This window comes from Saimiri boliviensis, chromosome 1 (genome assembly GCF_048565385.1).
Source record: "Saimiri boliviensis isolate mSaiBol1 chromosome 1, mSaiBol1.pri, whole genome shotgun sequence".
In the NCBI taxonomy this organism is placed as follows: domain Eukaryota; kingdom Metazoa; phylum Chordata; class Mammalia; order Primates; family Cebidae; genus Saimiri; species Saimiri boliviensis.
This window is the reverse complement of record NC_133449.1, coordinates 145800794-145814460: the sequence shown is the minus strand read 5'-3', so window position 1 is coordinate 145814460 and position 13667 is coordinate 145800794. Positions and strand designations below refer to the sequence as shown.

Below are 13667 nucleotides of genomic sequence, written 5' to 3'. Positions count from 1 at the left end.
AGAAAAGTTGTCTCAGAAATTTTGCTGAGTTTTATGTGTTTATTTATTTATTTATTTATTTATTTATTTATGGTGGGAGGAGTATAAAATGGAGTATTGTAATCATTATAACCAGAAGCAGAAATGCTTTTTATTTTTAAAAAATGTTTTTTATTTTTAATTTCAATATGTATTACTGTAAGGAGACTGGTGATCTGGGTTCACTATGTCATTTTTACCCCAAAGTCTTATATTTTAATACAAATCTTTACTTATTTTTTTGGTTTACATCTACAGTTTATGATTATCTCTATTCTCTTCCTACTCTTCTCTCTGAATGAGAAAACTTCTCTTATTTCCCCCATTCAGTTCCTCCAGATTTAGGACATATTTATCATTGCCTTATTTTATTCTTTCCCTTGCTATTTCCTGTGTTCAGGTTATGTGAATATTTATGGTAGATTGTCTTTTAACAATTATTTAAAATTACTTGTCAATTTAATTTTGATTCTTTGCTTATTATATCCTTGTAGTTCCCTCTTTGATTCACTTTTTTTTTTTTTGAGACAGGGTCTCACTCTGTTGCCCAGACTGGAGTGCAGTGATGTGATCTTAGCTCACTGCAACCTCCGCCTCCCGGGTTCAATTGATTCTCCTGCCTCAGAATTTCAAGTAGCTGGGACTACAGGCATGCACTACCATGCCCAGCTAATTTTTCTCTTTTTAGCAGAGAGTAAAAAAATTGTATTTTTAGTGAAACTCCCATGTTGGCTAGGCTGGTCTTGAACTCCTAACCTCAAGTGATCCACCCACTTCAGCCTCCCAAGGCACTGGAATTACAGGCATGAGCCATAGCACGACTCACTTACTTATTTTTTAAGCTTTGCTAATTTAAAAACTTTTAATTTTATAGTATTTATTTTCAGATGGAGTTTGCACACAATAGGTGGGTTATTTTATTTTATTTTTTGAGACAGGGTCTTGTTCCGTTGCCCAGGTGGAGTGTAGTGGTGACATCTTGGCTCACTGCAGCCTCAATCTCCTGGGTTCAATCAATTCTCCTACCTCAGCCTCCTGAGTAGCTGGGACTATAGGGGCGTGCCAGCCCACCTCGGCCTCCCAAATTGCTGGGATCACAGGCATGAGCCACTGTGCTTGGCCCTGGTCAGTTACTTTGAGTACTTGCAAGTCCATGTTTTGCTGTCCTAAGAGTTTTGTCTGAAAAAAGAGTTCTAGATTGATAATCATTCTCACTCAGAAATTTGGGTAGCTTATTCCATTATCTTCTTGTATTTAGTGTTGCCACAAGAAGTCTGATGCTACTGTGATTATTATTTCCTTTAGAATCATTTAGGACTTTATCTTTCATTCCGGTTTTCTCAGACTTTGCTCTGATGTGTTTAGATGTGAGTATTTCTCTCATCCACCCTGTGTGACAACTTGGTGGACCTGCTCGATTAGAAGACTTGGATCTTCTTAAAAAGCTCTGGAAATATTTCTCCAATTATTTTGTTGAATATTTTCATCCTTCTAGTATCTTGTTTCTATTTCAGGAGCTCCCATTACATAGATATTAGAACTTCTTGATTTATATATTGTCTCATATTTCCTTTCATTCTTTTTTGAAACAGCTTTATTGAGATATGACTCATATATCATACAATCCTCCATTAAAGTGTTCTATTTAGTGGTTTGTAGTATATTTACAAGGCAGCATAGCCATCTCTACAGTAAACTTTAGAACATTTTCATTATTCCTAAAACCGTATAACCATTATGTCACTCCTCTTTTCCCCAACCCATTCCCTCCAGCCCTCAGTACCACTCTTTGACTTCCTATTTCTGTAGATTTGCTTATTCTTCAAATTTCATGCACCTGGAATCATACAGTATGTGAATGGCTTCTTTCACCTACATTTTTCAAAGCATACATTCATGTACATTTCAAAGCATACATTTGTTACGGGCCTCTTTCACTTCGCATAATGTTTTACAGCATGTATCAATATTTTATTTCCATTTCTTGTTATTGCCAAATTCCATTCTACTTACACACTTAACAGTTCACGAAAATTTGGGTTGTCCTTATTTTTTGGCTCACAGAAATCATGTTGCTATGAATATTTATTATACAGATTTCTGTGTGCACATATGTTTTTATTTCTCTAAGGTGTTACCTAGGAGTTAAGTTGATAAATCGTATGGTCACTCTATGTTTAACTATTTGAGGAACTGCCAGACTGTTTTCCAGGGCAGCTGCACCATATCATACCCCGACCAGCAGTGTATGAGGGTCCCAATGTCTCCATATCTTTGCTGATGCTTGTTATTATTTCATTTCATTCCATTCTTTGTCCTCATGGGATAAGGTCTGGAGATACTACTCAGCTCCATCTTCTAACTTATTAGTAATCTCCATTATAAAGTCCATCCTTCCTCTATGGTTTTCTATTCTAAATATTCTATTTTTCATTTCTAGAGTCTCTAATTGATTCTTTTTCACAATAGCTTATCCTTATTTCATGGGTGTGATTTTCTCCCTTTGGGGATATGAATAATACTCACTTAAAGTTTTCTGTTGGCTTTAATAACTCTTTCCTTTCAGAGGTTCTGATTTATTGAGTTGACGTTTCTATTTTATGGTAACTGTTTTTTTAGATGTTTGATGATTTCTTAATTTTGAGATTTTCTTAAAATCTTGTCCGTCTGTAAATGCTGATCTGCTTAGATGTGATTAGAACAGCCTACTCAGTTATTGCAGAAAACCAGATCTCACACTGCTGGATGCGTCTTGGCAGCACCCTCCCCCCCACCTCTCTCTCTCTGTGTTCCTAGATACTTTGTTTCTTTTTTTTACTTTAAAGTGTTTCCCCTGGTGATTCCATCCCACATCATAGCTTCAAATACTATATAGATAGTGAAAAATTCCCAAATGTTATCTTCAACCCTGCCCTCTCCCATGAGCTACAGATCCACACATGCTCCTTTTCTTCAAAGCACTTATCTCATTTTGTAATTATACATCCACAGTGCAATTATTTGAATAATATCCATCTCTCTCCACTAGACTGTGTGTTCCATGAGAACAGAGATTATGCCTATTCAGGTCACGGATGTATTACTGGGAATCAGTATGTGCTGAATAGATATTTGTTAAAGGCGCATGCGCTGAATAGATACTTGTTAAACCACTACATGAATGAGGTGAAACTGCTCATGTGTGAGAGATTCTGTGATGTCTTGGAGCAGTGACTGTGGGTGGCCATCTTTACTTGCTAACACTAGGATCAAACTCAGGGTAAATGCCCTGAGTTCCAGGGTGTGCCTTTGCCATGTACATACCTTGGCAGTGTATATCCCCTCCTTGTAGGAAAAGAAGTTCAGTTTGTAGTCTTTCTTAGAGCCAGACAGTACATCAATGTAATCAAGGCCCTTCATAGTAACGCTTAGGTCTGGCTTCTCTGGTTTCAGTATTTCCACGATGACCCTGAATCTGGGGCAGCATAGGAGAACACAAGAGGGGAGAGGAAATGAGACCATTAACCCAAAGGAAAGAGGAAAGAGTGCTAGCTGTACTGATTTTACGGGAAGTGCAAGGGTCCAGCGTTCTAGTCTTTACTCTGTCACTAAAAATAATGGGAACTGCCATTTACTGACCACCTATTATGTGCTAGGGACTGAGTGAGTGCTCTGTGTGTTACAGGCATTAATCCTTGCAGTATCTGTAGGAGGTATTAATACATAGCACCATCATCTCCACGTCACTAAACAGAGGCCAAGAGAAGGAAGATAAGATGCTCAGGTAACATGACTGGATATTGGCAGAACTAGGATTCAAATTTAGGTCGGGCCTTTACCCACTATGCTAAGCAGGTAGCCTTCAGTACTTTGTGCCTTGTCTCCCAGGCTTGAGTTCCTTCTCTGTAAAAGAAGGGGACCATGCTCACTGGCCTTGAGCTCTCCTGGTGCCTGATTTCCACTCTGCTCCTATTGCAAGGACAAGATCCGAGGACTTGCTTCTCTGGCCAGTGGCTTAGGTGATAAGACAGAGGACTCAGTAATCACAGTGATGATTATCATTATGATAATGATAACAGCTAACATCTATCGAATGCTTATTTTGTGCCAGGCCTTGTTCTAGGGAACTTACAAGTAACTAACAGCACAGAAAGGAGAATCTCTCTAGAGGACTAGTGTTCAGGAAATGCCTGGTCACATCAGGGAACTCTGTCTCTGACTCCTCGAGCCCCTCCACATTCTCTAGAGGCCCTAAGTAGGGGAATGACTGGGCTAGATGGTGGAAGTCCTTCTTCCATCTCCCCACCCAGACCCCATGCCCCACCCCCTTACCTCTGGGGCTTGTTTAGCCAGTTGGTGACTGGCAGGACTTCAGTGTAGGGGGTCTTACATGGCACTTCACGGTAGATATTGGCTACAGCTTTGGGGAGCTCAGAAGTCCCGTGCAGAGCATACAGCCAGCCAGTCCCATCTGGGAGGGGGAAGAAGAGGGTGCCCTAAGGAGAATAAGGATGAGAGCAGAATGACACACAGCATTTTTTTATTTATTAGGTACCTATCCGACATGTAGACACCCAGGATTAATAGAGGATAATGAAGCCTCTGCAAATAAACATAATACTTTGGAAAGCATCTTGGTGATATATTTCAGGAGACAGGTAATGTTCATATGTATCTGAGCCAGGAATCCCATTCCAGAGAACTTACTGAAGAAAAATCCCTCCATAGGAAAAAGTTATGCATATCTATAAGAACCACCCATAATGTTGACGAAAATTTATAGATAAACATTCAACAAATGGGAATGTTAAACAAACTGTGGAACTCTCATTCAGTGAAATATTAGGCAGTTATTAAAAATAATTATCACAAAGACTGCATAGTAAAATAGAAAAATGCTAGTGATATATTGTAAAGTGAAAAGAAACTGAATGTAAAACGGTACATTATGATGACAGTTATGGCTATATCTGAGTAAGGATTTGTAGTGAACATAGAAGAAAAAGCTCATTTCCTAATAGGGTGAAAGATTGTGGCCACTTTTTGTTACAGTCACCATTATGTTATTTATGCAATTAAGTGAAACATTAATTACTTGATGCTTGGTCTGGACTGCATTTTAGAACTGAGCCCCTGGCTCTAGGAGAATCCCCTATACATGAAAAAATATGAAAAAAGGAAGCCACAGCTTGATAATCTGTATAGTTCCTCACGATTCCAACACGATCTGGGTGCTCCCCATTTAACATTCTCTGAACTCTCAGCTTCCAAAGTGTATTTTATTTTTTTTTGAGATGAAGTCTCACTCTGCTGTCCAGGCTGGAGTGCAATGGTACAATCTTGGCCTACTGCAACTTCTGCCTCCCAGGTTCAAGCCATTTTCCTGCCTCAGCCTCCCAAGTAGCTGGGATTACAGGTGTGCACTACCACGCCTGGCTAATTTTTGTATTTTTAGTAGAGATGGGGTTTTGCCATGTTGGCCAGATTGGTCTTGAACTGCTGACCTCAGGCGATCTACCTGACTCAGCCTCCCAAAGTACTGGGATTATAGGTGTGAGCCACTGTGCCCGGCCCCAAAGTGTCTTTTAACCTCATTCACACAGCGTCACCATCACCTGCCAGGAAACCAGTGGGGAGGCCTAAGCCTACCTGGTGCTTGCGGTTCTCCAAGTTCATGGTGCGGGGCCTGTAGGTGATCTCATAGGGCTTGTTTTGCTGGTGGGGCTCCAGGGTGATGAACTCAGGTCCCTCCCAGTGCTCACCCTCAAAGATGGGATGCAGATTCCAGGTCTGGTTGGTGCGGTTTGATAGCAGGATGGTCTGTGTGTGCTTGGACCGCACCTGGCACGTGAAATTCACCACCTGGAAGAAACAGACACCTCATCTTCCATGGCACGTCCCCTTGGTCTGTCTCCAGGACCGGAGGTACAGAATGTGTGCTGGGGAAGACTGATTTATTTTATTTTATTTTTTATTGTACTTTAGGTTCTGGGGTACGTGTGCAGATCATGCAGGATTGTTGCATAGGCACACACATGGCAATGTGGTTTGCTGCCTCCATCCCCCCGTCACTTACATCTGGCATTTCTCCCCATGTTATCCCTCCCTGACCTTCCTGACCCCCTGCTGTCCCTCCCTTGGCCCCTCCCCAACAGGCCCCAATGTGTGATGCTACCCTCCCTGTGTCCATGTGTTCTCATTGTTCATCATCTGCCTATGAGTGAGAACATGCAGTATTTGATTTTCTGTTCTTGTGTCAGTTTGCTGAGAATTATGGTTTCCAGATTCATCTATGTCCCTACAAAGGACACAAACTCAGCATTTTTTATGGCTGCATATATCCCATGGTGTATATGTGCCACATTTTCCCTGTCCAGTCTATCCTCAATGGGCAGTTGGGCTGGTTCCAGGTCTTTGCTGTTGCAAACAGTGCTGCTATGAACATGTGTGTGCATGTGTCTTTATAATAGAATGAATTGTAGTCCTTTGGGGCCGGGTCAAATGGAATGTCTATTTCTAGGTCCTTGAGGAAGCGCCACACTGGAAGACTGACTTTAACAATGCTTCCCATCATGAGTTTCAATGGATCTGTTTATTTTTCTTTCATTCACTCAGCACATATTGGGTACTTTCTATGTGTTAGGCATGGTTCTTGGTGGTGGAGATACAGCAATGAACAAAATAACAAAAATCTCTGCCCTTGAGCTGAGATTCTAGTGGGGAGAGACAGGCATACAAGTGGAGTATAGAGTGTGCAGGGTAGAAATAAGTGCCAAGGGGAAAGACAAAGCAGAGGGGCTGCCAGATTGGGAGTGGGTTTGAGTTTTTACACAGGGTGATCAGGAAAGGTGTCACTGAGCATATGGATTTGATTACAGACCAAGAAGGATGAAGTAGGGGAGGTCTGGGGAAGAGCCTGAGTGAGCCTGAGTGTAACTGGCAGAGGAAATGCCAGTTACAAAGCTCCTGGGTTTGACAAAAGGCAGGGAGGCCAGTGCAGCAAATGTGAAGTGAGTGAGGGGGAGATAAAGTAAAAGGGAACAGCATGCAGGGCCCTCGAGTCATGGTAGAGACTTTTTTTTTAATTGAAGAAGGAAGACTTAAGAGTGTTTTGGGCAGAGTGACACGATTTGATCTGTGCTTTAACAGAACTGCTCTAGATGCCTGGAGGTGACAGAGGAAGAGATTAATTAGAAGACACTTGAAATAGACCAGATGGGGGATGACAGTGGCTTGGGTGGCACTGGTAGCACTGGGGATGGTGAGAAGTGGATATATTCCAGTTGTACTTGGAAGAGCCAATACATTTAGTGCTGTATGGTATCTTGGGTGTAAGTGGAAGAAGGTTCAAGAATGACACCCAAGTTTTTAACATGAGCAATGAGCAGAATGGAGATGCCCTTTACTGATGTGGGGTTGACTTTGGGAGGAGCAGGTTTCAGGGAGAGATCAGGAGCTTGTTTCGTACATGTTGAATTTGATATGACTATCAGTCAAGCAGGAAGTAGAATTTACAAATCTGGAGTTCAAGAGAAGTGTCCAGGCTGGAGATAAAGATTTAAAAATTGTCAGCATAGCAATTTCATTGTTTTATTGCTGTTGTTGTTTTGTAGAGATGGGGGTCTCACTACGTTGCCCAGGCTAGTCTTGAACTCCTCGCCACAAGCATTCCTCCTGCCTTGGCCTCCCAAAGTGCCAGGATTACAGACATGAGCCACTATGTTCAGCCTAACTGTTTTTTTTTTTTTTTTTTTAAGGCCAAGAAACTGGGTAAAATACGAGAAGTGATTATATTTAGAAGAAAGAAGGAATTTAAGGACTAGTTCTTGACTGACAAACTCTAATGCTAAGAAGAATCAGAAGGTCGGGCATGGTGGCTCATGCCTGTAATCTCAGCACTTTAGGAGGCTGAGATGAGTGGATCACCTGAGGTCAGGAGTTTGAGACCAGCCTGGCCAACATGGTGAACCCTTTCTCTACTAAAAACACAAAAATTAGCTGGGCTTGGCAGTCGGTGCCTGTAATTACAGCTATTCAGGAGGTTGAGGTAGGAGAATTGCTTGAACCTGGGAGGCAGAGGTTGCAGTGAGCCGAGATCACGCCACTGCATTCCAGCCTGGATAACAGAGCAAGACTCTGTCTCAAAAGAAAAAAAAAAAATCAGAAGATGAGGAGAAAGAAGCTAGTGAGTAGGAGGAAACCCAGGAGAGGGTGCTGTGCTGAGGCCAAGTGAAGGAAGTGTTTCCAGGAGGAGGAATGGGTTTATGGTGTCAAATGCTCCCTATAGTTCAAGAAAGAACTGGCCAATAGATGAAAAAAATGTGAACATTTTTCACAAGATGGCGCCGAAAGCGAAGAAGGAAGCTCCTGCCCCTCCTAAAGCCGAAGACAAAGCGAAGGCTTTAAAGGCCAAGAAGGCAGTGTTGAAAGGTGTCCACAGGTTGGGCACGGTGATTCACGCCTATAATCCCAGCACTTTGGGAGGCCGAGGTGGGTGTATCACGAGGTCAAGAGATCGAGACCATCCTGGCCAACGTGGTGAAACCCCGTCTCTACTAAAAATACAAAAATTAGCTGGGCATGGTGGCATGCATCTGTAGTCTCAGCTACTCAGGAGGCTGAGGCAGGAGAATTGCTTGAACCCAGGAGGCAGAGGTTGCCACGAGCCGAGATTGCGTCATTGCACTCCAGTCTGGGTAACAAGAGTGAAACTCCGTCTCAAAAAAAAAAAGGTGTCCACAGCCACAAAAAAAAGATCTGCACGTCAACCACCTTCCAGCAGCCCGAGACACTGCGACTCCTGAGGCAGCCCAAATATGCTCGGAAGAGCACCCCCAGGAGAAACAAGCCTGATCACTATGCTGTCAAGTTTCCGCTGACCACTGAGTCTGCCATGAAGAAGAGAGAAGGCAACAACACACTTGTGTTCACTGTGGATGTCAAAGCCAACAAGCGCTGGCTCAAACAGGCTGTGAAGAAGCTCTACGACACTGATGTGGCCAAGGTCGACACCAGGATTCGGCTGATGGAGAGAAGAAGGCGTACGTTCGACTGGCTCCTGATTACGATGCTTTGGATGTTGCCAACAAAATTGGGATCATCTAAACTGAGTCCGGCTGACTAATTCTAAATATATATATACATATATCTTTTTACCATTAAAAAAAATGTGAACAGTGTGGTTTTGGCATAAAGATGGTCAAAGAGATCAATAGATAAGAACAGAATTAGCAATAAACCCACATACATATGATTAACTGATTGTCATTTATAATCAATGACAAAGGTGCAAAGGCAATTCAGTAGACAAGAGTCTTGTCAACAAGTGGTACTGGAACAACTGGATATCCATGTATAAAAAATGTTTTGATCACTGTCTCCCACCATATACAGAAATTCATTCCGAGTAAACTCAAGACCTAAACACAAAACTTATGTTCGGAATATACAAAGAGCTCTCAAAACTTTAATAAGAAGACCAATGACCTAATTAAAAATAAACAGAAGATTTGAACAGACACTTCAACTAAGAAAACATACGGCTGGCAAGTAAATATTGAAAAGTTGCTTAACATCATTAGTCATTAGGGAAATAAACCCTCAACGAGATACCTCTACATACCGATTAGAATGGCTGAAATTTAAAAAACTGACTCTCAATCATTGACAAGGATGTGAAGAAAGCGAGTATGTCAGACTTTATAAGAAACAGTCTGGCAGTTACTTACAAAGGTAAACATACAGCTACCACAAGACCCAGCCACTCCACAACTAGGTCTTTATCCAAGAGAAATGAAAGCATATGTTCCTGCTGAGACTTATACTCACAAGTTCATAGCATGCTGTATGATTGCATTCATGTAACATTGTTTAACAAAATTATAGACAGGGAGATCGAGTGTCATTTCTACCATAAGCAGTGTTGCCAGGTAACACGGCTGATGGTTCAGTTAGGTTTCCAGGAACAGGGCTAGCAGAGGGATATGGCAAGGCCATTTTTTTAACCGTAGAAAAGGAGAAAGGCGTTAATGCTTTACTCATAGATCTTAGAATTCGATCTAGCCAGGGATGTCAAAGCAGGCTTCCTTGAGAATGTAATGCTTCAGATGAGAGCTGAAGAATGGAAATGAATAAATTAAATGAAGAGGAGAGAAAAGAATATTCCAGCAGTGGAAGCGGTGTAGTCACAGGCCTCGTGGAGGGAGGGGGCCGGCCTGTGTATTTGAAGGTGGCCTGGCTGAGTTCACTTGCTGGGGTCTCTCCTGCCACTGGGGCACCCCAGGCAGCACCTCCTAACCTCTTTTACTGCAGGTGGTCCCACGCAGACTCCAGACAGGGTTAGGCTCAGAGGACTGCCTCCCTGGATGAAGCAGAGAATGTTCTTACAGAGGCTCTCCTTTCCCACCTCGGTGGGATGGTAGGTCACTTCGAAAGAAACCTCCATGCCTGAGGTAATATAGCCTTCTTCCGGGCTAATGGAGAAATGAGGCTCAAATTTTTTGATGTCCCATTTAAACCTTTTCCAAGACAAAAAATACAAAGAAGAGAGTTTATGGATGTTGCAAGGGTGTCCTCAATGCTACTGAGAACAAGAGATTCTGCCTGGGCTGTGAGGTTCACCTCCCTTGAGCACATCCCAGGACCTAGGAGGACAAAGAGCTGCCAGACAGAGCAGAAGCACTGGGGAATGTGGGCCAAGGTCACTGGGCAGGTGGACCTGGCTTCCTTGAGGAGCTGAGCCAAGGGCAGTAAGTGGCTGCATCTTATTATCCATGAGTGACATGTCAGAGAACATATGAACGAACACATAAACACACGTATCATGTACTCGAGGTACCCTTCCAGGACTGTGGCCTCAACTGTTCCCTGCCCTGCCTCTCGGTTCAGATCCTGGAGGGTGGCGACAATCCCTTCCTGTGAGAGTTGCCTCTGTTCTGGGTGGCACTGATATCCCATGACCCGGTGCGGTCCTCACCCTGCGGTTGGGCACTCACTTGTCTATCACAAGGGTTGGGAGTAGTCTTGGTCTTATGGAACTGTAGTTGGATTAAATGACACGTGCCATGTCAAGGCATGAAACAGGCATGGAGTAAGTATCTTCTGTTCTCTCAATTGCAGTAATCATAGTAGCAGCAATCAGCCCAGCAAGACCACTGCTGACACATTTTGAGGGAAGCAGGGGGATGGAGAAGGGAGAGGACAGAAGTAAAAAGTGACTGCACTTACAGAACAAGTCCAGGGCAGATACAGGGCCTAGCAGTCATGGTAGAGACTTTTCTTTTTTTCATAGAAAAAGGAAGACTTAGGAGTGTTTTGAGTAGAGTGACCTGATCTGATCTATGCTTTAACAGAACTTCTCCAGATGCTTAGAGGTGACAGAGGAACAAAGATTAACTATAAGACACTTGCAATAGACCAGGTGGGGGATGTCAGTGGCTTGGATGGCACTGGTAGCACTGGGGATGATGGAAAGTGGGTATATGCCAGAGGCCTCTGCTGCAGCCTTGGGGCGGGAGGCACCGCTCCCCTACCTTGCACCCACGTCGCCTGTGTTCAACATAAGGATGCGACGCATGGCTTGTGTCTGATACACCACGGGTCCGAAGGGAACGTGTTCCTGGTCCAGGGAGATCTCCAGGGCCTGGCAGCAGCCGCTAAGGAGGAAGAGGGGGCGCAGGAGCCCCATGCATTCCATGAACACCTCCTCAGAGAAGGGAGGGACGCGCTTCTTTGGGGAAAAGATGATGTCCAGTTTGCAGACTTCTCTGGGCTTCAGCGTGATGTTGCGGAAGGGCACCAAGGTGATGACCTGAATGAAACAGCACCCGGAGTCAGCAGCTGAGGGCAGGAGGCTCCTAAGGCCTCGGTTCCCTGAGGTCTTGCTGCTGGGATTGGAACAGGGGTCAGATCTCACTCCTGCTCTCCCATCAGCTACTTAAACATTCTGTGACTTAGTCTATGTTGAAGATTAAGATCATCTCTATAAAATCTGTGGCACATAATAGGTATTCAGTAAATGTCACTTCCCTTTCCTAACTCTTTCCTAACTTACTTTATGCATTTCCCTCTTTCTTCCTCCTCCCTGATAGAGGAAATAGAAACAGGAAACACTTAGAGCTCTGGTGTTTCTCAAGGAGTGTTCTCTGCCTCAGTTTCCCTGCATGGTTGTTAAAATGCATATTCCGGCTGGGTGCCGTGGCTCATGCCTGTAATCCCACCACTTTGGAAGGCTGAGGTGGGTAGATCACCTGAGGTCAGGAGTTTGAGACCAGCCTGGCCAACATGGTGAAACCCCATCTCCACTAAAAATATAAAAATTAGCTGGGCATTGTGGTGCATACCTATAGTCCCAGCTACTCAGGAGACTGAGGTATGAGAATCGCTTGAACCTGGGAGGCAGAGGTTGCAGTGAGCTGAGATCACACCACTGCACTCCAGCCTGGGTGACAGAGTGAGACTCCTCCTCAAAAAAAAAGAAGCAGATTCCTGGATCCTGCCCCAGACCAAATGAATCAGAGTCTCCTGGGGAGAGCCTGAAATCTGTATTTTCAAAAGTTCCCCAGGTGACTCATGTATTCTAAATTCAAGGACCACTGCACAAATGTGTTCAACTTTCTCTTTCCCTCTATTCCTGGTAAAAATGAAATCCAAGTCAGCTTTAAGGAAGCCAAGCCCCTTTTTATCTGTAAGCTCTCTTTGGTACAGAGCACTGACCAGTCACCAGTGAATGGATGGTGGCAGCAGGGAGTGAGATTATGGGCTGTGGAGCCGTTGCAGGAAAGTCACCTTAGAGACTTCTCTAATACGATGATGTGGGAAGCTAGCCTCAGGGTGTTTGGTGCAAGCACGGGGCACTCTGGCAGCTTTAACCTGACCAGCTGAAGAGGCAGATTTGGTATGGCCAAACTGTTAGGGACCCTGACGTGCTGGAACCAAGGACTTTAATTTGGACTAGTGAGGAAAGGGAAGCAATAAGTCTTCCGTGCCTTGCCCAGATGGCAAAGTAGGCACATGGGGTTCTGGAATGAGGTGCTCACAAGGTCTCTTACCTTGGCTGGCCTCTCACAGCCAGCTTCTCTGTACCCTGCCATCCCCAAATGGCGTACAGTGCTCTTTCCACATGCCCCTTCCTAACCTGTTGAGGGACACCTCTTCATACTGTAAAGTTGGGTACAGGCCCCTCTCCACGGGAAGCCTTCTCTAATCCCCGAACCCTCCTCCAAGCAGCCCTGATCCTGATTCACACTCTGTCTCCGTAGTTTCTATGCTGTCCTGGGACTGCTTATGTGTCTGTGACCTTCAAGGACTGAGATCTCCACCAGACCAAAGTCTGTGTCGTAGTCACCTTTTATTCCTGGCACCTAGCACATATTATTGAGTGAGTGTAAAAATGAACCACAGGAAGGAATGGATGGAGTCCAGTCTTGGAATCAAACATATTCGGTGCATTTTCAAGGGTCATGCAAAAACCGATGGCTGTAAGATAAGTAGCTGGCAACCAGGACCGGTAGCTTCTATGTTCAGGGAACTGGAGGAAGTAGACTTGACAAGGAGCATGCTTTCCTCTCACTGCTGGTGGGTGCGCAAAGTGGGATAATCTTTCAGGGGGCAGATTGGCCACATATACTGAAACACACTTTCCCTTTTGAGCCAATGAGCCCACTTTGAGG

General features: G+C 44.0%; 1 protein-coding gene across 4 annotated transcripts in view; it reads right to left on the bottom strand.

The window, feature by feature from the left end:
- The window catches only part of HYDIN (HYDIN axonemal central pair apparatus protein), a 444836-nt gene that overhangs the window by 15643 nt on the left and 415526 nt on the right, over positions 1–13667 (bottom strand). For all 4 annotated transcript variants that reach the window (XM_074406071.1, XM_074406078.1, XM_074406090.1 and 1 more), the window contains 5 exons: positions 11529–11806; positions 10295–10514; positions 5647–5859; positions 4330–4493; positions 3322–3472 (listed from right to left, as the gene is read on the bottom strand). In XM_074406071.1, coding sequence (XP_074262172.1) covers positions 3322–3472; positions 4330–4493; positions 5647–5859; positions 10295–10514; positions 11529–11806 — 1026 coding nt within the window. The remainder of the gene's footprint in view (positions 1–3321; positions 3473–4329; positions 4494–5646; positions 5860–10294; positions 10515–11528; positions 11807–13667) is intronic.